The following is a 25,037-nucleotide window of genomic DNA, read 5'->3' as shown; positions in this document are numbered from 1 at the left end:
GATTTTATTGCATCACACCAATCCCTGTCTACAAGGGCATATAAGTGATTTGTCTCCATGCCTTTATTAATTAGTCATGGTATTCCATGTTTGGACTTCCCTACATCTTTGTGGGGTTGTCCTGAAGCTCTAAGCAATGGGTGACATGTGTAACCTATATCCTACCGTGCTGTGACCAAAGCACATCTGAACATGAACACAATGTGCCATTGTGCTTTGTCCCAGTTTTCCGCATTCAAGTTTGATGTGTTATTTTAAAAAAGACTCAGCCTTCAATGTAGCTCAGAGTTACAATTAGGTGAGATAATACTGTGTGTACACAGGAGACAGAGGTCAGTTTTCAATTTGATTGTAATTATTGGATGTTTTTCAAAACACATTTTGTTTTCTGCTTTTACTGTGTGCTGCATTTAACATCTACACTCAACATTATCAATGTTCATCCGAGGCTATTAAATTATATGATATACATCTTAGATAAGTTTCAATGGCATGCCCTGGCTGTTTTAAAGGTTAGGTGTGTGTATTGGGCTGAAATTCATTTTGTTGACACTCCCATCTGATAGTCTGGAAAAGTCCAAATATGGTCACAAAAGCTGCTGCTCAGCCTCACCACACTATGGATATTTTCACTCATTTTTCAGGCAAGTATATGTGTGTGCATTGTCCCTGCGATGGTAAATTACTGCTCCTCACTTGCCACAATATGCCAAAGGGATAAAAGCAGATTGTGACCGCTCTCCCTTCTTCTGCTGTTATCTACCCGGCCAATACAGGGAGTCAGAACCATCTTACTAATTGAACCAGGGCACAATAATTGGCATCGTCTGATTCCTGCTCTTAAAGATTTTCCAATATTTCATTTTTCTAGGATTTATATCTTTTGAAAAAGCAATGCTATGAAACATTCTCACTTTAGGAGCCACAAAAAAAATGCCAGGATCCCCAGAGGCTGCATACCACATAACATAACGTTAACAAACGTATTACAATTATTTCATAATCAGATTACCGGGCCGAGTCCAATTGCGGAGCCCCGGACCGTGTTTATGAAAGCACGTTCAGCGTTGGCGTTTGGCGGACTGTGTGGCATATTCAGGTGCCGGGGCGGGGCCGGCAGCTCGCTGGTTTCGACCGTTAAAAATCCTACCACCCGTTCTCTGGGTATTCGCACTGCAGGGCCTGAACGTCGTGTGACGCACGCGCCAGCGCCGCCGACTGACCAATGAGGGGCGGCGAGCGGCTGAGTGATGAAGCCGGCGGGGCGCGACGGCACTCTGCTGGCAGGGCGCGTGCATCGGCGTCTCGGCCAATGGCAGCACGAGCTGGTGAAAGATACCCAAATATGGGTATGTCTGTGCAATGTGCGCGCGGCCGTGGGGGCGGGGGCGGGGTCTCGTTCCATTAGAGAGTGGGGCGAGGGTGAGGACGGTCACAGTCACTCCGGCAGCTCCAGGGAGAGGACGTGTTTAGCAGTGGTCGACCTGAGAACAACCTAACAGGTAAAAAGGAATGCTGTAAGCTATTAAGAAGGGGAAACTGAAACGCTAAATAAGTTATTTATGCAGAGTGGGAGGGTTTTCTCTTAAATATTTGAGTCTTATTTGAATAATTTGGCTTTTTTCTTTAGATATTTTAAAATTTTGAATTCTACACCTATCTAATTGTATCTAGTGTGATTTGATGTTTAATTTAAAATATGTAAGTTTAAGTTGTTGCAAGTAGCCTGGGAAATTAATTTAATGATGAATGAATAAATTTTTTTTCCAAATTTTGCATGTTGTGACTTTTTTTTAAAAAGAAAGGTAGCTGGTGTTGTAAGAGGATCTTTTTAAAATGGGAATTTGGGAAGGGGGAGAGAATTTAAAATGGTGGCTGTGTGAGAAACTAGGCTAAAATGGTGAAGATCAGTGGAAGGAGCTATTGTCATGGGAGAATAGTGCTTAAAATTTATAACTGGAGGCTGAATTTTTAATATTGAAATGGTAATGTTCTTGGGCTATGGATCCTGCAGCCAGATTCCCTTTGTGGTAACTTGTGAGCATCTCTCTTTAGAATTCTGCTCCTGAATTAAAATCTATTAGCTGCCAAATATGTGCATGTTAGGTTGTTCCCTTTGTGTGTGCTCATGTACTGAGCCTATTGATTGCAAATGTTGAAAAAGCCTCTCCAAAAAGATGGATAATTTGATTTTTTTTTTAGCTGGGGTGAAATTCTTCATGTTTTAACCAGTGGTGTGGTGGCTTGGGTGGGGCTGGTACTTGGGCTTTATTCTTGAAAATGGAAAGTGGCAATGAGAGTGGGAAGGTGTGGCATATAAGCAAGAAGAAAAGGACACTTGCCCATGCACAGCAATTATTTGAATCTAGTCTGAAAGTGCTGCAGTGGAACAAAGAACAGGTACTGGGATCTCTTCAGTGAATGGGAGGGGTTTGGAATTGGGATGTGTTAACTGACACTTAGTAAAGTTGAGGCTGCTTGAGGGGGTGGGGTCAATCCTTACTAGACTCAAACCATATCCTTTTATGGAAGTGTTCAGTCTGATTAGCTGAGCCATGTATGACATTGTTCTCTATCTAGCAGACCATGGCACAGAATTGGATGAGGAAAATTTGTCCACTAATGAGCTTTGCAGAAATTAATTGTGCTGTACTCAGGATAAAAGTAAATTTTAAGCAACTATTTTAGTCTTTTTTGCACACTTTTTTTCCCCTCAAGACCTCTTAGTGAGTTGAACTTGTGGGAAGAGGTCTGTAGAATCCAGTTTGCCTGCTGTACATATTCCATCTCAGTGAGACTAAACACAATTATTTTTCTCTTTTTATTATAGTCAAAATGGCAGATGATGAGATTGCAGCACTTGTCATAGACAATGGCTCTGGTATGTGCAAGGCTGGGTTTGCTGGTGATGATGCTCCCCGTGCTGTGTTCCCCTCCATTGTTGGACGCCCAAGACATCAGGTAGGCTTTACAAAGGCACATTCGATGCATTAAATGCACTGATATAGAAATGTGCAAACTAGATTCTGCTTTTAACTTGCATGTCCTACTATTTAGGCTGAATTGCCTTCAGCAATTAAATAGTCTGGCTATGCAGCTCCTAGATTTGATATTCTCTTGCTGATAACTGGTTGTTCCTGCTTCTAGGGTGTCATGGTTGGCATGGGGCAGAAAGACAGCTATGTAGGTGATGAGGCTCAGAGCAAGAGAGGTATCCTTACCTTGAAATACCCCATTGAACATGGTATTGTCACCAACTGGGATGACATGGAGAAGATTTGGCATCACACATTCTACAATGAACTCCGTGTTGCTCCAGAAGAACACCCTGTCCTGCTCACAGAAGCTCCCCTGAACCCCAAAGCCAACAGAGAAAAGATGACACAGGTAATTTAAATAATAAACCCTTGTGTATATATTTCATAAACCTTTCCATGTATTTTTTCTTTCTTTTTAAATTCTCCTGAACCTAATAATTGTTTCAATATTTCCAGGATGCTCCTCTGCTTCTGGAATTTCTCCCCTGAAGTCTCCAGGTTTCTTTTCTGCTTCATCTTTGTGTTTGGTTTCTGTCTGCCACCTTCTAAGTTGCATTTTTTCCATTCTTATTCTGCATGTTGGCATGCTAACAAATTCAGAGTGTGCAAGAGTTGATTACTTTTTATATCAATGAAATTCACTTTTTCTCTTTTTTTTAGATCATGTTTGAGACCTTCAACACCCCAGCCATGTATGTTGCCATTCAGGCTGTGCTGTCCCTGTATGCCTCTGGTCGTACCACAGGTATTGTTATGGACTCTGGTGATGGTGTCACCCACACTGTGCCCATTTATGAGGGGTATGCACTTCCCCATGCTATTCTGCGTCTGGATCTGGCTGGTCGTGACCTGACAGACTACCTCATGAAGATTCTGACAGAGCGAGGGTACTCTTTCACCACCACAGCAGAAAGGGAAATTGTCCGTGACATCAAAGAAAAACTGTGCTATGTAGCCCTGGACTTCGAACAAGAAATGGCCACTGCTGCTTCCTCCTCTTCCCTGGAGAAGAGCTACGAGCTGCCTGATGGTCAGGTCATCACCATTGGCAACGAGAGATTCAGATGTCCTGAGGCCCTGTTCCAGCCATCCTTCTTGGGTAGGTATTAAAAGGCCAAACTTAATGTTCTGAAAAAATTGGGTAATGTAACCACTTAGCTATCAGAACCCAGGCCTCTGGACTACCATTTAACCCTAGTGAGGTGCCATCTATGGGGACTTGTTACACTCCTGACATGTTGTAATAAATTAGCAAGCTGACATGAGTTTAATTGAATTTTGATATAACATTGTATAAGCAGAATCCCTGAGTCAGATCCCAACTCTTACATGATTTCAACTAGAATTTATTTTTCTTGCCTTCCAGGTATGGAATCTTGTGGCATCCATGAAACTACTTTCAACTCCATCATGAAGTGTGACGTTGATATCCGTAAAGACCTGTATGCTAACACAGTATTGTCTGGTGGTACCACCATGTACCCTGGCATTGCTGACAGAATGCAGAAAGAAATCACAGCCCTTGCACCCAGCACCATGAAAATCAAGGTGGGTTTTCTACATGTTCCTCTTAGCAGTTAGTGTTACTAACTTAGAACTGCAGTCCCAAACAATGGCTTGTTTTTAAGGGTCATTCATCATCATTAAATATACTACACCAGTGCAAATGTCTGAAGGTTTTTCTGCCTGCTGTGTTCAACCAATTTTATCTTTTGCTTTGGATGGGAGAGGAAGCGATGAACAGTATACCTCTGATTGCAATTCCATGCAAATTTAGGATGTGCAAACCATTCCGGAGACATGGAGAGCAAATTAAAAGCTTACTTCTCCCATTTAATTCATGCAATTTTATATGGTTGGGGTAGGGATCTGTGCACCTAATACTTGGGAGTTTTCACTTACTTGATCTTCAATTGTTTCCTTTTTTATTAGATCATTGCTCCACCCGAACGTAAATACTCTGTCTGGATTGGAGGTTCCATCTTGGCTTCCCTGTCCACCTTCCAGCAGATGTGGATCAGCAAGCAGGAATACGATGAGTCCGGCCCATCCATTGTGCACCGCAAATGCTTCTAAATGGACTGCAAGCAGATGCATAGCGTTTGCTGCATAACTCTGAAAAGGAAGAATAATTTTTTTTTTTTTTTGCCCAGGCAATTACACCTCATGCTAGCCTCAGAAACTGGAAGAAAGAGCCTACTTGTAAAGAAATTACCACCCCTTCAGAAAGCTAGTGTGAAGTGTTTTGAAAGGAGCACTGTTGGATTGTCGAATAATCACTTTGTCTTGCTGCCATTCTTGCAGGGTTTGAAACATATTGCATTTCAGGCCTTACGACCCTGCTGTTCTATTGTTTCTCAGCAGTTCATGAGGCTGAAACTTGAGTTGCAAAAAAAAGTTGCATTTACACCTGTAAATTTATGCATCTGAGTTAATTTATGTAAAATTTCTTTTTGTACGTTGCCTTAATGTTCATTTCCACATAGTTGAAAACCAAAATTTGTAAGTCATCTGGATGTTGACAATTGTAATGCCCAACTGACATTTCATTTGAGGGAAAACGAAGTAAAGTACTATAGAAACCTACTTAGTGTCTTGTCTTTCTTGTTGCCTGTATACATTCTTCAACCAAACAACTGCTAGTTAACATAACGGAGTAGGCTATTCAGTTTTACAATTGTAGATAGGTAATTCCTACATGGGGTATTTTACAAGTAATGGCTGGAAGTGGACAAAGAATAGTGGCTAATGCAAAATTAATTTTCTAAAGTTATAAGATTGGTAACCTATTGCTTGTTAGTCAAAACACTCAAGGTGCTTCATAAATGTAATCAGAATCAACATTTGAGCCAATTAAATGGGATGACTAACACTTTGGTAAAACTGGGTTTTAAGACTGCCCTTTTAAAGAAGGGGTGGTGGGGAAGTAGGTTGCTAAAGATAATGATTTGAAAGGCATGGCTGTCAAGGGTAGAGTAAGGAGAGTGAGATGAGGCCAAAGTTTGGGGAGCAGGAGTAAGCTGAAGGAAAGTTTAGACACAGGAAGAGGAATCTAATCTGCTGAGTGCAGAATTTGTGCCAGGGAAGAAAATAACCAATGTTTTGAATGGCGGGTAAGGAGGCAGAGCCCAGGCACTGGTGGGAAGTAACAGAGTGGGGCCATCCACCTGTCTGTGATTCTTAGCATAATTACATCCTCTGCTGTGGAGCAACTGCAAGAGACCCTTGCTAGGATGCTGTGGGTATGATTGGATAGGTAAGCATAGAACCAGTGCACTCCATTGCATAATTGAGAATGACAAAGATTGCAACCAAGTCAAAAAGGATATGCTTCAGTTGTAGGTTGATACTGGGGGGCAGTTTCAGTGATGGGGCAAAAGCACAATTAGGATTTTAACCTGGATTTTTGGAAAAGATGGCTGTAAGTTCGGTTAGAAACAGGAAAAGGGAGGTTGGAGATGGGGTGGAATAAGGCCAAGGTGGGTTTTTTCCCCTAAAGGTATAATGGTGGTCGTCATAGATATAATCCCACACTCATAAGACCAGGAACCATTTGGGTTGGCTTGTAAAGTCTGGAAAGGAAAGTTTAGTGGGAATTGGGTTAACAGGCCAAGAGACTAATAAATAGGATGTGAACTCATGGCATAAGGGATAATAACCAAGCTCGTGAAAAGGCTAGGCTAGGGGGAGTGATACAACCTCTTAAGTGGCATGAATCTTGGTGACAAGTTGGAAAGTTTTTTGCCCTTGAGGGCTGGGCTTTGAGAAGGATATTGGCAGTAGAGGAAAGTCCCCAAAAATTCTATTTGTTTCCCAGAATGATCCTGGAGTAGTGAATGGTTTTAGTACAGGGTGCTTAATGTGGTCTAGCCACTTGAAAGACAAACCAGTTGTGCTCTAAATGTATTCAAGTATGTGCCATTTGGACTTATAGCTGGGGGGCCATACTAACAGCAAAGACAAGCGCAAGGAAGGCTTCTTTTGGAGGTAACTCAAAAGGCAGAAGTGACAATGGTTTGACAGCAGTAAAATTATGCTGAACGGCAGGGCCAAAGGCTAAACAGCTGAAAGCACTAAGATAAAAGCAAAAAACTGCGGATGCTGGAAATCCAAAACAAAACTAAAAATACCTGGAAAAACTCAGCAGGTCTGGCAGCATCTGCGGAGAGGAGCACAGTTAACGTTTCGAGTACGTTTGACCGTTCTGTTGAAGAGTCGTATGGACTCGAAACGTTAAATGTGTTCCTCTCCGCAGATGCTGCCAGACCTGCTGAGTTTTTTCAGGTTATTTTTATTTTAGTTTGAAAGGACTGTTGTGTCAACTTTTTAAGGAGTGACAGCAGGAAATGGACTTGGAGCATTGGGAGGATGAGTGGTGAGAGATTAAACCTTAGTGATCAGAAATGGCTTTGAGGTATTCATAGTAGAGCCAAGTGAGATGGCAAGAGCATGGGGCGATTGTAAATCTGATTCTGATTTACAGACTCAAGTGTTTGATGTTGGAAGCTTGAAGTTGTCTAATTTTTTGGATCCACGGTAATCTAAATGTGACTGCCTTGTTGCTGTTAACTAAATGGCATTTTTGTTTAATCTCTCTGCCAAAGCCCCATACTTTCTCAGAGGTAAATTATATTTAGAATCATCACTAGCTAGGCTACTCCTTCATTAAAACAAATTGCATTTCCTGATTTGATTAGATTTATAGTGACTCATTGATTATATGATTTTCACAGATGTTTTACAAATAATTAAATAATTTTGTCCAGCTTCACAGTGGAGCTTCTTGATAATTAAATCTGGTTTCATCATTGCCCTCCTCTAATCTCTGATTTGCTTTTCCTCTTAAAGGTAGCAAAGAGACTTACCAAATGAATTTCTGTGGAGGGATACTTTACAATTTTCCCTTTTTGTGCTCTTGACAGTGCTTCCTGGGATGTTAATAATTGCTCTCAATTTTCGTATATGCTGCAGCTGACAAATGCTGAGATACAGGGCTTTTGTAGGACCCTTCATTTTCCAGTTAGATGTGCACTCGTATTTTACGCAATGTGTTTTTAACAGCAATAATTGGGTGCTACATTAACAGGATTGCTTGAGGAGGCCGATTTTAACTGCAGGTAGAGGGCAAGGGGCAAGTGCTGTCGAAAATTTCAAACCCTGGTTGTTTTTCTCCCAAGCCTCATTTAAATCAGACACTTGGTTTTCGCGTCCAATTTGAGACCGAATGGAAAACCTGTCCACTTTTTAAGCACAATTTGCAGCAGACCATCTGGGGCCTACATAAAGGGAGGTTGCAATCCCTTCTAGCAACATAGGAGCACGAGTAAGCCATTTGACCCCTCGAGCCTGTTCCGTCATTTACCTAGATGATGGCTGATCTACCTCAACACCATCTTCCTGCACTATCCCTGTATGTCATTGGTATCTAGAAATCTATCGACCTCTTCTTTGGACATTCTGGATGGCTGAACCTGCACAGCCTTCTGGGTTAGAGAAGTCCAAAGGTTTATCACCCGCTGACTGAAGAAATTCTGTCTGGAAACTGGAAGGAGTGGAAATAGGTTCTCAGAGAGGCTGTTGGAAAACGTGGGGGCGAGGAGGGAAGTCCTACACCCTAAAAGAAGGACTGTTCACAATCGTGATGTGCATCAGGAGTGTAACCCAGGACCCAAATCGACTGCTAGAAGCACAGCAATGACTCCCGCCACCTCCCCCACCCCCCCCAAAATGACAAGGGTGAGTAAAGCTCTTCAGTTCTCCATCTTTCTCAGTGACATTTGCAAAGTCCTTCACCACCCTGGCCCAGCATGCTGATCTATTCCCTCCCCTCCATTACTTCAATATCCATTATAGGACTTCCCATTTCAAATATAGTCACCTCTTCCTTGCTCCCTTCACAGCAACAGCTAACAACATTCTGGTTGCATTTGCACAACTTCTGTGAATACGCTTCCCTCACTTCACACTCCCAACTACTTATTTTCCATTCAACATCTCCCCAATACAAGCAGAAGCCCCACACATGCCTTTTGTAGGAGACACTTATTCTGGCTCTCACGTTTTGTAGGAGGAAACTGTCAATGACATCAGCAAGAGGAGGAGGACCAGCCAATCTTTTACTGGAGTAACAAGCTATTGAAATAAGTGGCATTGAAAGACCTATGTTTTCTGGGCATTTTAAAGCCAGCGGCCTATTTGAACAGGATTTCTGACTATTACTTGTACCTCTTGATGAAGCACAAAAAAAATCATATTCAGCCAGCTTAATCATAACTATTTGCAATCTCAGAGAGCTGAATTTTCAACCTCAAATGCGCTCATTCACCAAGACCATCTAATTGCATCTCTGTAATATTACCTGATTTTGCCTGTGCATTAGTCTGTCTGCTGCCGAAACCCTCATCCATGCTCTTCTTATCTCCATAGTCCACGATTCCTCTTCTGGTTGGCCTCCCATCTTCCACTCTAATTTTGAGCACATCTGAAACTCCGTTGCCCCTATATCCTAAATTGCACCAAGTTCCATTCACCCATCACCCCTGTGCTCACTGCAACAACATGGACTCACCATCCAGGAACACCTCGATTTTAAAATTGTCACCTTTGTGTTCAAATTACTTCCCAGCTTTGCCCCCTCCCCTATCTCTGAATCGTTCTCCAGCTATAGAACCCTCCAAGAAATCTCTGAAAGCTTGCTCTTTCATGCGTCCCCGATTTCCTTCACCCTATCACTGGCAACTGTGCCTTCAACTGTATTGACACTAAGCTCTGGAACTCAAGATCTCTCCCTCTCCGCCTTGCCTCTTTTAAGATGCTTCTATGCTTCTTAAAACCTACCTCTTTCAACAAGCGTTTGGTCACCTGCCTTAATGTCTCCTTACATGGCTCAGTGTCAAATATTGCCTGATAAAACTCCTGATAACAGACCTGACAAGGAGTTTCAGTACAATGGCTGGACACAGGGATGAGTGATTTCTGCCTTTTGGTGTAAACTGTAGATGGACATTATCGGGTTCAATGTTGATGCTCTTTCAGTTCAATAAACTTCTGATAATATCATAACACATATAAAGAATGGACCTGTGGGAGAGGAATGGGATTGTGGAGCTTTATTCCAGCAGAATTAGCACGTTCAGGTGTGAAGACAGAATAAATGCCAAATGCTAGAAGTTATAAAGTAAAAAGCTAATAAACTTTTTATTTTATTATTATAGTGTGACACCACTTTCCCTAATTCTAGACAGACTAAAAAAGGAAACGTAGTCTATTTTAGCCTATTGTGACATCACCAGTTAAGCAGCAAATTTCACTGCATTGGAATGAAACCAACTTCTTTTAAATTATTTGTCTGTCAAACAAAGGGGTGTATGTTCATCGGCTAATTCTAAAAAGGGAAGACTGTGTTTTTCAGAGTCAGGTTTTGGACCGCATTAAATGCCATCTTTGACTGCACATACCTGAAAATAAGCTGGCTGCTAAACTATATCCCCTTTGCCATTTCCATCACCCAACTATTAGTCAGAATATAACCTGATGACTGTACCTGTGTAGAGATGTAATTGGTTGGATGTTGACATTTAGCATACATTTCTGAAGCATTGAGCTGTTAATTCCTGAAACATCCCCCACCCCCACACCTGAATTCATCAGTATGTAAGATCAGGCACAAAGCGTCAGGAAACAATGCCTCCTCTCATTCGTCATTTGCAAGTCAAAGAACCTTGTATTTCTGCTACATTCTGTTTTACAAATGCTAGTATGAACTCCTTGGACCTCTAGTTGTCTGCTGTTTGCTATGGATCTCTAATAAATCTGGTCACCTTGAAACTGGTAATTTTCCCAAACTGATTTGCAGCTTGATTGGAACAAAAATCACCGGCAAAGAAACCCCTGATTTCTCTTTCATAATGGATATAATTGAGGAACTATACCCATATGTGTCAAAGAGTGGTTTGCAACAAATAAGCAAAAAGATTTTTTTGGAGTATCAAAACAACTCTTGGGTCACCAAGGTACAACCAATTTCACCTTAAATCACATGGGATTGGAATACATAAACAATATTAGGCCATTCAGCCCCACAAACCTGTTATGTAATTTGTTCAGATCATGGCTCATCCGTATCTCAACACCAATTACCTGCCATTGATCCATATCCCTTAATACACTGAACTAACAAATATCTATCAATCTCAGTCCTGAAAATTTCAATTGACTCAGAGCCTTTTGTTAGAGTGAGTTCGAGATTTCCACCTTGCTTTGTGTGAAAAAGTCCTTCCTGATTTCATTTCCAAATGGTCTAGCTCTAATTTTAAGATGGTGCTCCCAGTTCTGGATTCCCATGCCAGAGGGAATTGTTTCTCTGTATCTATTATATCAAGTACCTTTATTTTAAACACCTCAATTAGATGATCTCTTAATCTTCTCAACTCAAGGGAATACAAGCCAAGTTTATGCAATCTGGTTTCATAATTAAATCCTTTTAAGGCCCAATATCCTGTCCAGGTCTAATATAGCCTTCCACAGGTGCAGTGCCTAAAGTTGAAGGGAGTGATCCAGATGTGCATCTGACTGAGGATCGAAACAATTGAAGCATCATTTCCTCCACTTTGTATTCCAGCTGCCCAGACTTCACACGGACTTTATTAAGCTTGTCTGGACAGATGGCCAACATTGCATTAGCCTTTTTGTACCTGTTAGTGATAGCTTCTAGTGATTTGTGTACATGGACATCCAATCCTTTAATTCCTCCACAATCTCTTGCCAGATAGAAAATGTTCCTGCATCCAAAGTAAATGACCTCAAAGGAACTCTCATCTACCACTCACTTGATCTGTCTATATTCTTTCACAACTTCCTGCACCCAACTGCACAATTTACTGTGCCTCATAGCATAGTGCTATCTTCAAACTTGGATGAACATATCTTCATTCTTTCATTCAAGCAATTGATATATTTAGTGAAAACCTGAGGTCCCAGACTCCCAGTTCAGATTCCTGGAGGACACCACTTGTCATATCTTGCTAATTAGGGAACATTCCCTTTATTGCTTCCTACCTCCAAACAAATCAGAAGCCCATGTCACAAGTTTAGCTGCAATTCTGTGCGCTTTATTTTTGCTAATAATCCCTTGACGGACCCTTACCAAATGCCTTCTGGAAGTCCAGATAGGAAACATCCATAAACCTCCACTTTCATTATGTTAGTGACCTGCTCCTCAGATATTCATGTTCATCCACTCTGTTCTTTATGATAGATTCCAGTAACATCCTCCAGAGTATCTTATACTGACAGGTCTGTAGTTTCCTGGTTTCTCCCTCCCTCCCTTCTTAACAACAATGAAACAACATTTGTCATTTTCCAATCATGAAGCACATTTCCTGACTCTACAGAGCTTAGGGAACTTCTGACTACCACATCTGCAATTTATTCACCTATATCGTTTAATACATTGGTGCAAACCATCAGGTCCTGGAAATTCATCTGTGTTAAGTCCCATAATTTTCTTCAATGCAACTTCAAAAAAATTATACCTGTTAAGTCCTCCCCCTTGACATAATATTCGGTTCCCTTACTTTTTCCTCCCACCTACTGGGAAAACAGATATAAACTATTCATTTCCCAAGTCTGCAATTCTCTTATTGTCCTTTACACTTTCACCATACCTGTCTTCAATTTCCCTGTTACTATACATTCTCATCATCTGTATAAAAACTTCTCCTTTTTGCTGTGATATTGCACGCAAGCTTCTTTTCATACTCCATTTTTTGCACGTCTCATTACTTTCTTTTATAGCTCTTTATATCAACTGGATGTCCATTCTACTTGCATTTGTGAAAACCCTTTCTCTTGGCTGGTTACTGTCTCTTACCTCATTTGTTGACCATGGTGCACAAATTGATTTTTTGTCTTTCAGGGTACTGGTACTAGTTTTGCATTGTGCCAAATGTTTCATTGAATACTTCCCAGTGTTTGTCTGCTGGTTTACCCATTACCAGTTCAGCCATATTTAATTTATTTCTCACACCCTCGAAGCATGCCTTACTTCTCAAACGGAGTCTTTCTAATGTAGAGCATCCTGCATAGCTGTCCATCAGGTGCAGACCATTTCCCTTTACACCCTTTCATATTGTTGCTATGTGGCAACACTGCTGCACCTCCGTTTTTGTTTCCCAGACTCCGCAAGAACGTTATTAAGCTTGTCAGGACTACCCTATTGCTATTGATGCCTTGCAATCAGCATCGGTAAACACCAAGTATCTTTCACCATATTCTTTCCCTCCTAGACGGTCATTCAACTTTAAGAGTCACATTGGCTGCGGTTCCTACGTCAGAGCAGTGAGTAAATTCAAAAGTACTTCATTGGCAGTAAAGCACTTCAAGATGTCCATTAGTTGTGAAAGGCGTTGTTTAAATGCAAGTCTTTCTCTCCTTTGTTGTTCACAACCAGAATGCCAGACAATGATGGCCAAGTACCGGGGACCACAAACATCCCGAGGGGTTTATCAATTACCAATGTAATCTAACAAATTGTATCTAAAATAAAAGTAAGATGCCGTGGATGCTGAAAATCTGAACTCTTTTCAAATAGGCTTCCTCTGTAGAAGAGTCAGACGGACTCGAAACGTTGACTTATCTTTCTCCTCAGGTGCTGTGAGGCCTGCTGAGTTTTTCCAGCATTTTCTGTTTTTATTTATAACAAATTGCATATTATTTTCATTCGTTGGAGAATGACTAGGTTGTTAACAGTGCTTTTTAAAACTTGTTTGATTACACTTTGCTCCAAAAAATCCAATTCTAAAAATCTTTAAATTACATTTGAATATAACTCCTCTCCCAAACCTTCCCGATGAATAACTCCTTAACTATGTCCTGAAGGCACGCATCATAAAATGAATTACTTTGAAATGCACTGATTGGTCATGTCAGCAATGAAATTAACAACCAGTTAATTGTGTTTGGTTGAGGAGAGAAAGGAACCACAACAATTTGCTGCTTTTCAAATAGTGCCATGGGGTTTCTAACATTCCTTCTTGATCACCAGAACAAGTTGTTAATTTAAAATTTCATCCAAAGGACAGTTTCTGCTGCAAACCTACAACGTTTCCTCAGTACTGTAGATTATGTGCTCAAATCCTGGGGTGAAGATTTAACCCATAGCTGCCCAACCTATCCCAGAAGTACAGAATCACGGAATGACAGAACGGTTACAGCACAGATGGAGGCCATCAGCCTGTCGTGTCTGTGCTAGCTCCCCGGAGGAGCGGTTCACCTGGTGGTGACTCCTCCACCTTCTCCCCTGGGCCCTGCACATTCTTCCTTTTCAGATAACAATCCAATTCCCTCTTGAATGCCTCGATTGAACCTGTCCCCTCCACACTCTCAGGCACTGCATTCCAGATCCCAATCACTCGCTGCCTGACAAAACTATCCTTCATGGTGCCATTGCTTCATTTGCCAATTACCTTAAATCTGTTTCCTCTTGCTCTCGATCCAACCACCAATAGGAACAGTGTCTCCCTATTTACTCTGATCAGACCCGTCATGATTTTGAATACCTCTAATCAAATCTCTTCTCAGTCTTCTCTTCTCCAAGGAAAGATTTCCAGCCAGATTAATACTCTGGTCAGGAAAAATGCTTTCATTTCTCCCAGAGCGTTTAACATAGAATAGATTAATTTTTAAGAGTGCAGCTATATCTGAAATGATTCGATACTTCAAGACATCCGCGAGTAGGGTTGTCAGTCTCTATTGAAGGTTGAAGACATATTGCAGTCACTTGTGAAGGGTGTTTTTGCAGGGCTTAAGACAGTCTTTAAGCCTAACCTTGGCTGAATGGACAGCAACAATGAGCAGCTATCAGTATGCAATTGTGTGAAACCAAAGCACGTGGTAAGCATATTGCAATTCAGATCTGACTGCAATTGTTGACACTTCACAAAGTGAGCTAGGTACAAGAGGGTTGATGATCCCTCTGCAATTCTACTCTCAGTGCCTTCAGGAACGGAGGGGAAGACATTAGAAAGATAAAACATCTTGGGGCAGGCACGCAGATGCCAGTTTTAATAGGCTTGGCAGATGTTCTATAATTTTAGGATTGCCATGAATTTAATGAGAGGTTTCCTTGTGGGTTGTTTGAGTTAATATTCGGAAACTGGGCCGGTTGGAGTGCATACCAATGAGAGAACTTAGTTGATTTACCCCAGGCAAACTAATGAGGATGGGCGCTGGCCCAGAAAATCTCCCCTTAAGTGTCTTGTTGCTATACTGACAGTGGAGTCTCAGATCTTTTGTTCCTACATTCCTAACACAAAGGTACAATGCATTTATGCTACAGCTGTTGCTGCCTGAGGATAGGTGCCAGAAAAGTTGGCAGCCCCCGCTTCTGGCAAAAGAGCCAGGTGGAAAGCTGACACCAGGTCAAAGGAGAGGTCAGGAAGGATAATCAAAAGCTTGGTCAACGAGCCAAGCACTACAGAGGCTGGAACTCTGAAACGAAAACAGGAAAACTGAATTATTTTGTTTTATAGCGCTCCTGTAAGTTGCCCTGCGACATTTATTACCTTAAAGGTGCTACATAAATATAAGCTGTTGGTAGAGATGTTCATTAGGCCAGGTCCTAGCAGATAAGAAAATATGAGTCACACGAAATTTCGGCTATGAATCCTTCCTGTTAAAATATCTTTCAAAAATTAAAATGACATGTTATCAATTATCTAATGGAGATTGACAGCAACCAATATGGTAGGATTTTGTATTTAACCAGAGTTTAAGTCAGATCATAACATGCTAATCACACAGCAAAAACATACGACCGTGGTTCAGGTCAGGCAGAGTGGCTGGCATGTGCGAACAGCTCTTTCTCTTCTATTTCCTCTTCTCTGCTTGGTGCCTCATGTCTTCACGACTTCTCAAACTACCCAAGAATGTCAGCATGGCTCTTCCCTTATTAGTTCCTCTTCACCTCCTACTTCACTGAGGTCTCCCAAAGTCTCTTATTCTATAGCCTTTTTCAGAGGTTGGCCTGGATAGATTATTGACAAGGTCTTTTCATCCTGTGAAGATTTACTTTATTATGAAATACACTAAAAGGTGATGAGCTCTTAGTCCAAACTTTGGGTAGAAAAGGTCTCCTTTCATGTCATTCATCTGCCATTAGCTTCTTGAGCCTTTGCATCGTCCTTGATCAATCAGTCTTACCTCGTCCTTTCCTTATCGCATCTCAAACTGTTCTCCCATGACCAGTTTCATCCTCCCAAGAGGCATTCCAAAAAGTCTCATTAATTTATCTGTTCCACCATCAGTTTTTATGTCAATGGCTGTTGATAAGGCCTGTTAATGAACTAAATATAATGGCTATCTGGTCAATGTATGCTAATTCCTTATCAGACTATTGTTCTGCAAGGTAATTTCTATTCCACTTAGGTATTTTAGCAAGCACCTCAATTAAGCAAGGTTAAACAAAAAGCCCAACCCAATTTTGTAATATGCTTGTTTTTAAGTATCTTTCCAGTTGCACTCCCAGTATGGCAGAGGCCTAATCTGACCATGGCCCCTTTCTGAACTAGATATAGCTGTCATCACCCATAAATAATCATCCCACTGATTTCTTGCCAGAGAAATTAAACCTTGAGCAGTTTCCAGTAAAATGAAACCCACAGCACTAGCCTATTTCTTTACCTGTTTCAAGCTGACTACTAAATACATGATTGCTCTCAGCATATTTCTCATTCCTAACATTCCTCAAAACTGTCTTGACTACAGTTTGTTTCTGAAACAACTGACTTCCCTTTTCTTGATGGATGCTGCCTGGCTTGTTGAATTTCTCTAGGGTATGCCTGTTCTGATTTCAGCTCGGTCAGAAGGACAGGTCAGTCATAAGGACGGGTCTTCAAAGAGGAGAGAGAAAAGTGGAGAGGCGGAGGGAGGAAAATTCAGACAGTCGGATCTAGGCGGAGGAAGAGTAATCTTGCAGTTCTTTGTGTCGTCAGCGCTCAAAAAACTGTTCACAATGCAAATAGTCAATTCCAGAACCCCAGCAACTTTGCACATTTCAAAGCTGCTTCCACTCGATATTAGTTTTCCACATGCAGAGTCTCCCAATTCGGAGTGACATCATTAAGATTATCTGTGAATTCAATTGAAACCTTGCAATACAAAAGCCTTGTGTGCTATTTTATTAAAATTGCTTCATTTCCACAGCCAACAGCTGACGATAATTGTAAAGTGGTCATTGTGAGGTAACAGAGCTTATAAGAAATTCAGATTTGCAGCTGTAATAACAGAGTTTTTAATTTTGAATTGAAGGTTTGTTTATACTTGTGCGACAAATGGTCAAAAGCCAGGTAGCTAATTGAAGTCATAATTAGCATGGTGATTGCAAAGGCTTAAATGATTTTGAACCAGATTCTGGTACTTAGGGGAGGCATGAGAGGCTTTCCTCATATCAGAACCTTGAATGGAGCTGGGGGTAAATGGGCTGAAATCTGTTCACCAACATTAGTGATTAGGTCAGTTGGTTGCACCCTTGTCTCTGAGTCTGAAGGTTGTGGGTGCAAGACTGCATTTCCTACCTGATGAAGTCTGAACACAAAATGAACACTTCAGTGTAATACTGTGAGAGTGCTGCATTGTTGGAGTAATCACCTTTCAGATGAGATATTAAACCAAGGCCCTCTTAGGTAGATGTGAAAGATCCCATGAGGCTATTTTGAAGACCAGGGTAGCTATCTCTGGTGTCCTGGCCAATATTTATAACTCAATCAACATCACAAAAATAGTTAGATAAAAGCAAAATACTGTGGATATAAAAACAGAAAATGCTGGTAAAACTCAGCAGGTCTGTCAGCATCTGTGGAGAGAGAAACGGAGTTAATGTTTCGAGTCTGTATGAGTCTTCTTCAGAGCTAAAGAAATGTAGAAATCTGAGGTGATGGATTTTAAATTGTTTAAGAGGGGATGGAGCAGGTGGAGCAAAATAGAAGGTCAGGGATAAGTGACAGCTAAGAACACATTGACAGAGATGTCATGGACACCAGACAAAGGGAGTGTTAATGGTAGTAGTAAAGAGTAAAGAAAGTGCTGATGGTGGCATAAAGGTAAGATAGCAGCAAGTGTTAATAGCATAATAAGGGTCAGTGCTCTGTGAAAGCACAGTATAGAAGCAAGTGACAGATGGCCCTGTGGGGGAGGGGGGTTGGGGAAAAAGGGTTTTTAAAAACGGACAAATAAATAAAAGAATAAAATTTAAAAAAATAAATAAATAAAAATTGGATTCAAAAAGGAGTCAAGATGGAGGAACTCTGTCCTCCATCTTGACCCCTTTCTAAATCCGCTTTCTATTTTTTTTTATTCTGCTGATGATGGCTTGTTGTTTGAGCTTTTTTCTGGCCTCTGGCAGGCCTTCTGGAGTCAACGTTCCTAGGCAATTTTTGACTCAGAACAAAAAAGGGAATATCCTGCAAGAGGACTCTGCAGCTAGACATCATTTAATACAACTCATGGCCTATTTATCTGCTGCATTTATATTACAAAGCTGCGTCTCATGGAAATGATACCTAATGATACCTGCTTCTTTTATACAACAGGGATCATGCAGCACTAGTAACACCAGAGAAACTGAGCATGTGCAATTGTTTTAAAATGATTGCTCAAGATTTAAGTTGCTTTCATATTGGTTTCACACAGTGCTGTTACTGTTGGTGTCAACTTTTCTTTTCAAAGTGGATGTTACAGCTAGATGGCTTTAATGAATGTCACAGGTTTAATTACTCAAGAGTAGTCAATGAACAGCATCATTGGTCAACTTGAGAAAAACTAGCTTCACTAAACAACAGACAAGAGACTAAACATCACTGAACGATGGAAGAGAGACCAACATCATTGACCAAGGGCTAACATCAATATCGCTCTGGCTTCCAGCAAGACAGAGTCAGCGAATGGGGAAGAGATCCGGGCCAGTGAAGTGCTTTGATGTATCACTGAGAAACATGAGAAAACAATATATAAATTCAAGTAACTGCTAATATATTTTTTATTGATGTGACAATGCAATGGTTTTTGAAGCTGCCATTCAGCAAGTCCCAATCAACAAACACATTAGCACATCATTTAAATGCAATTGGAGAATACATTTAACACTCCCACAGCCAGACTACGAACAGTGCTGTTATTTTTCATTCTCAGTGGCAGGAGCATGAAAACTGGCTTAAATGCAAAAAAATCATGCTGGTCATTGATTTTAACAGAGGTTTACTGTTACAACAGTCCCTGGGCGAGGTCCCCAATTTGTTAACTTCCCAAATGGGACCCCGATTTTGTTTTTCTCCCCATGAGGAGGAATGAGCCGGCTCCCTTTCATAACTGAACCCCTTTTGTTGGTCACAACAAGGTTAATTTAAAATGGATCCCTCCTCCCCTTGGATACCTTTCCACAGCCCAAATGTATTTATTTGTTTAAAAGAAGCCAATTTAACCAGGCTTTCTGCAATCAAAGAAATACTAAGTTTATTAGTTACTAAAACCTGAGAAAAATATAATAAAAACGCAACACACATACACACAGATCAGAAACAAGAAGTTAAGAGTCCAAATAAAAGTTTAAAAATATATATGAATCAGTCTTTGGCTTGTCGATGAGGGGTATGTTGCGGCTGTTAAGTTGAGTGATTCCGGTAGAGCTGACTTTGGCAGTTTCGCAGTTGGTTTGGAGACGCTTGGTTCTGCAGGGTAGCTGAAGAAGCTGTCCTATTTCCTTTTTGATTGTGGCTTCTGCTGAGCCTTGACTCCAGTGACAGGGAGAGCGAGAGAGAGAAAGAGAGAGTTCACCTGCAACTGCAGGGTGAGTATTTGGTCTTCCTGTGCTGTCACTCTCACAGCACACCGGCACACAGTGCACTTCTCTGCAGCTATCTTTTTAGCCCATTTTCCCTGTGTATTCCATAAGGGAAAATAGTCACCTTGTATCCATCTCAGAACTATTTACACATTTTGAGATATAAATCAACAGGGGATGGATTTTTGGGTGACTTCAGAGATGTGCAAATCAGTCTTTTGTCTTCACAACCACAGGAGATCAAAGTTCAGTCTTTTTCTATCTTTCCTATCTCCCCATCAAGTGTCTCTGCTTGAAGAATGCCATGACACCTTTTCAGGTATGACATTCTATGTTCTCTCAGGGCGGGTCTGTCAGTATAATCCACATAGGAATTTTCCAGAAAGTGGTCACTTTACATTATCAGCCATATTTTGCTCAATGTCCTTGCTTGTATGCCTTTAAAAACACACCCGTCTTCCTTAAAAAGTTCAATATGCCATAAGTAATTTGTGGCGGTAATCAGCTTTTCATGACTACCTATGATAATGACCCTCTTTACACTGGTGGCAGTCTTCCATCTCTGTGTTAAGCATCGCCTGGTGGGGCTCAGGGTCCACACTCTAGCATGACAGTCTCTGCCACATTTGCTGCAGAGGGAGAAGGTGGGCTGAGAAGGTGCACGTGTCGCTGGCCCCTGTTTCTCTGGTCTTCCCTTCTCGGCCAGCTGGGCTTATCGTTTCTGTTCATGTGTTCCGATGCCCTTCCAAACAGTCAGCCTCCAGAGGTCATGGCTGTCAGCAATGGTCTCCCAGTTGCCAGTGTTAACCCTGTGTGATGTGATGGCCGAGTGTGGAGGCATCCGTCTTGTAAACCAGAAGTTGCAGGTACGATCCCTGCCTGGGGCTAGAAGCAATTATAAACCACTAAATCCTCACCTTCTAACTTTGACAAGGGTCGTGATGGAGTGGCTGAAAGGTTCTGGGAAGATATGGGGTCACTTACTCCATAATTCCTATTTTCGTGCGCATTGTGTGTGCTGTAGATGCACATTTCAGAGGAGCAACCCCCCAGCAAAATCTGGGTCATTCACTGTAATCCTTCCCTTACTGTATAATTAGTTTGCTTTCTCTTTCATATAGTGGAAACCACCATCTAGTGGTCTGGCTGAGAACTGAAAAAATGACAATTTTTACCCATGATATAGGAGCGTATACAAATGACTTGAATGTAAAACAGTTTATGGGAATAATATAAATGCATATCCCATACAGGTGACATACTGGAGTGAATTTCACTTAGTGGCCCCTCTGCTATTGTCATGTCTTGCTTGAATTTTTCAACATTTTTCTTCTTCATGTGCCGTGTTTTAAACATCGGCAATCATGGCTCTCCGACTTTCATGTTCCTTGGGCTGTAATTTTACGGCTCTGTCATGGTGGCCATTCCAAACTCTGCTGACCTCAACGGGAATGTAAAATCCCGCTGTGTAAAATTCTGGCCTTGATAGTAGCCAACATCTCGGTGTTGTTCTCAAATCCTGTTCTGCTTCTTTAGCTTTCAGTGAATTCCCTCCTTTCTCTCCCTCTTGCTCTGCTACCCTCAATTTCACCAGTCCCTGCTATGTATTCTAGTTTCTCTCTCCTAAGTGCATTCCCAAAGAATTGTAGTTGTCTCCTGGTGATCATCTGCCAAAGTTCTTGTGTGCCTGTTTCCCTCAAAGCGGCCTCATTAGTTGTGTGTGTTGTCCAACTAATCATTATACGTCTCAGAAACCACGGGCTGGATTTTATGTGCCCATGCTGAGCGTATTTTCAGCGGGGGGCACATAAAATAGGGCCGGTGCCCACCCTACCAGTTTCTTGCCCATCCCCGAGCTCACCCCCACAACACAGTAGGTGGGAGGGCACCGAAATCAGCAGCCCACCTGCCATATTTAAATTAATAATCAAGGGTGAATTGAGCTTGTTAACAAGTGAATTGACCCTGATAATACACTGCCCACGCCATTATAGAGTTGGCATGGGCATTCAGGCGGGAGTGGGCAGGCCATTTCTGTTAAAAGGTTTTTAAAAGAAGGGGAAGGAAGGGGAGTACTATCTTCGGGGGGGGGGCGGGGTGCTCTTTGTGCATCGGGGGGTGGCCCCCCTCTAAGATAATACCCCCACATTCTTCCTACCTGCCTGTTCTCCAAAACCCACAACCCCTCCCACCTCCCTAAGGTGGCCAAACCCTCCCCTTCTCATACTCCAGGTTTACCTCACTCTGGGATCCATTTGGCCTTCTTCTTGGAACTGGTTGCAGTCCCGGCAGTGCATCGCTGATGAGATCTTGGCACTGCTGGAGCTGCCGGCCAATCCAATTGGCTGACAACTCCTGGGGGCGGTTCTTTCTCCCCAGTGAGGGGCGGAAGTCCCACTGTAAGGCAATGTAGCCCACCCGCAATGCGTATGGCTGTAGAGTGAGCTGGCGTGAAGAGATTCATCTTCCAGCTGTTCCCGCACCCCTGTAATATGCAGCCTCACATCTCTGTTGTCCTTAATTTAACTCCCATTATCTCGCTTATATTCCATATTTCATATCCATAGAGTAATGTTGACCAGATGTAGGATTTTAGTAATCTCATTCTGCTTTCCATAGAGATGTTCTTATTTCTAAAGAGGTCTGACATTTTTGTGAAGGTTTGTTTTGCAAGTGTTATGCAATTTCTGATGTCTTGATTAATTTTCCCATCATTAGGCCACCCAGATACGAAAATGATTCTGCTTGTTTTATTTCTTTCTATTCCATTGTTATTTGGCATCTAGGTGTAATCATGCATACTGTATACCATGCATACTCAACACCGCGCATATATGTATATCATATTGATAAAGGAGAACCAGTGGATGTGGTGCATTTGGATTTTCAGAAGCTTTTTCAAAGATCCCACACAGGAGGTTTGTAAATAAAATTAGAGCTCGTGGGATTGGGGTAATGTACTAGTATAGATTGAGAATTGGTTAACAGACAGAAAGCAGAGAGTAGGAATAAGCAGATCATTCTCAGGATGCATTGGAGGCAGTTAGAGGAGGTTTACTAGATTGGTACCTGGAATGAGCGGGTTGTCTTATGAGGAAAGGTTGGACAGACTGGGCTTGTTTCCACTGGAGTTTAGAAGAGTGAGGGTGATTTGATGGAAGTTTACAAGACCCTGAGTGGTCTTGACAAGGTGGATGTCGAAAGGATGTTTCCTCTTGTGGGTGAGTCCAGAACCAGGGGGCACTGTTTTAAAATCAGGGATCGCCCTTTTAGGACAGAGATGAGGAGGATTTTTTTCTCTCAGAGGGTTGTGCGACTTTGGAACTCTCTGCCTCAGGAGGCGGTGGAGGTGGGGGCATTGAATATTTTTAAGCCGGAGGCAGATAGATTCTCGTTAGGCAAGAGAATCAAAGATTATCGGGAGGGTAGATGGGAATGTGGAATTCGAAACACAAACAGATCAGCCATGATCTTACTGAATAACGGAGCAGGCTTGAGGGGCTGCAGTTGTCAGTTAGCACTGATTAATGAAGGAAAGTTCCTTTGGATATTTTAAATTAATTGCTAAGTTTTATAGTTTGTACTTTTAGAGCACCATCTGCTGGTAAAAAAAATAATTGGAACCAAACACCCAAATTCATAAATAAGTTCAAAGGTCATTCTTCTCAAACCATTTAATAGACACCTATCCCTTGTACCACGTGCTACCTTGATGAAGGAGAAGATGTCTAACAGCGATATAGGCAGTCGGCAATAGGAAACAGAAAATGTTGGGAACCGCTTAGCAGATCCCAGGGCTGTTCGATCACCATCCCCCAGCCCTGGTCCACTTCATCCCCCGGGCATCAGGAGGGGGAAGAGATGTCCGAGGAGGCAGATTCACATTTGACTAGCCCATTCTCCAACAACACAGAGATGTGGTGTGCGTTTAGGGTCAGTGGCACATGGTGAAGAAGGAGGAGGTGCCTGAGTCAGAGTCACTCGTACAGCCTGCCTCCACTTCTTCTGAGGCAACATGAGGGGAACTACGTAGCAGCACCCATCAGCACAAGGTGCCCTGCTGCCTCAATCACTGATGGGTTCACCGTGATTTCATTTCATATTGCTTTGTATACATCATAATTAAGCATAAATCACTTTGGAAAAAAAAGATGACTGGTCCAGATATGTGCATTATGTGGTAAGCAACTGATCATCACATTCACTCAAAACCATATAATACAAACTTATGAATTCAATTCATGCAGTATTCAGATCTAGAGCAGGAGGCAGTGTGGTAATAATAAGATACAAGAGGACAATTATCCATACAAAATTTCTGAGACAAACAATGGGATAAAGAAAAAAAATCACTGATTGGATGTTACTCTTTGCCTCTGATTACTTAATATATTTAACTAGCTCTGGATTTCTTTACTTTTCATTGCACCCTTGGCAATCCTCCATTTTCTCAAATTTCGTCGCAGCACCACACATTTTCCTGTGAGCCATTTCGTCCCTGTTACCATCTACTCATCATAATATCACGCAGAAACCTCCCATTTTACCTCCGCAACATATTATCGATATGTCAACATTCCATTTGGTTTTAAAAGCTACTGCTCTCCTGTCGGTATTGATGCACTTCTTCACACAGATGGGAGGAAAAACCTGGAACAGCTCCCAAAAAGAACGTTGAGGCTAGGTCAATTCACAGCTTCAAAACCGAGATTGATTGATTTTTAGGCAAACAATTCAAAGGTTATTGAGCCAAGGTAGGCTTAGGGAGTTAGGATACAGATCAGCCATGATCCGGCTGAATGCTAGAACAGACCAGAGGGGCTGAATGGCTTCCTCCTGTTCCTATGTCTTTAATATGTGTGTTCCCTTTGAAGGCTGTTGTAGAATGGCCCTGATAATGGATTAGAAGTTTAACCAGTCTGGTTGCTTTGTTGCAATGGCAGGTGTGACAGGTACTATTGCTGTCTGTACCTGCCTGCTAGTGGATACAGGAAAGACCTCCAGAGCTAGAAGATGTGAAATGAAGTTCTAAGTCAGCAATGTGGCTGAAATCAAGGAAATTTTGCAACATTATTTAAAATAACAGCGGACATTGTGGTATGATAATATGGATGTGACATTTTTTCACCATATGCTTAATTAACCTTTTATTTAATGCTGTGGGA

At 41.7% G+C, this 25,037-nt stretch overlaps 2 protein-coding genes across 3 annotated transcripts in view; one reads left to right on the top strand and one right to left on the bottom strand.

Moving 5' to 3' along the window:
* fscn2b (fascin actin-bundling protein 2b, retinal) overlaps positions 1 to 1,237 on the bottom strand; it is a 70,882-nt gene extending 69,645 nt beyond the window's left edge. Inside the window, exon 1 of the mRNA XM_078571022.1 lies at positions 1,013 to 1,237. The gene's annotated coding sequence lies outside the window, so the exon portion shown is untranslated. The remainder of the gene's footprint in view (positions 1 to 1,012) is intronic.
* A 161-nt stretch (positions 1,238 to 1,398) lies between these two features.
* On the top strand, positions 1,399 to 5,624 carry LOC144699791 (actin, cytoplasmic type 5). 2 transcript variants are annotated; one of them, XM_078571026.1, is made up of 6 exons: positions 1,399 to 1,502; positions 2,831 to 2,961; positions 3,148 to 3,387; positions 3,699 to 4,137; positions 4,405 to 4,586; positions 4,971 to 5,624. In XM_078571026.1, the coding sequence occupies exons 2-6, from the start codon at positions 2,836 to 2,838 to the stop codon at positions 5,112 to 5,114; spliced, it is 1,131 nt and encodes a 376-aa protein (XP_078427152.1). In that variant the 5' UTR covers positions 1,399 to 1,502; positions 2,831 to 2,835; the 3' UTR covers positions 5,115 to 5,624. The 2 variants fall into 2 exon arrangements, with proteins under 2 accessions (XP_078427152.1, XP_078427153.1); XM_078571027.1 differs by lacking the exons at positions 1,399 to 1,502; positions 2,831 to 2,961 and adding an exon at positions 3,495 to 3,536 and having other exon boundaries at positions 3,310 to 3,387.
* Positions 5,625 to 25,037: the final 19,413 nt, after the last annotated feature.

This window comes from Cetorhinus maximus, chromosome 24, assembly GCF_964194155.1.
Source record: "Cetorhinus maximus chromosome 24, sCetMax3.hap1.1, whole genome shotgun sequence".
Classification (NCBI taxonomy): Eukaryota; Metazoa; Chordata; class Chondrichthyes; order Lamniformes; family Cetorhinidae; genus Cetorhinus; species Cetorhinus maximus.
The sequence above is the reverse complement of the archived record's forward strand: the minus strand, read 5'-3'. Positions and strand labels throughout refer to the sequence as shown.

Bases quoted from the DNA above. Each gene is read 5' to 3' on its own strand.
- LOC144699791 (XM_078571026.1), top strand. From the start codon at position 2,836: ATGGCAGATGATGAGATTGCAGCACTTGTCATAGACAATGGCTCTGGT. The intron at 2,962-3,147 runs GTAGGCTTTACA...TCCTGCTTCTAG, and splicing joins TTGGACGCCCAAGACATCAG to GGTGTCATGGTTGGCATGGG. The intron at 3,388-3,698 runs GTAATTTAAATA...TCTTTTTTTTAG, and splicing joins ACAGAGAAAAGATGACACAG to ATCATGTTTGAGACCTTCAA.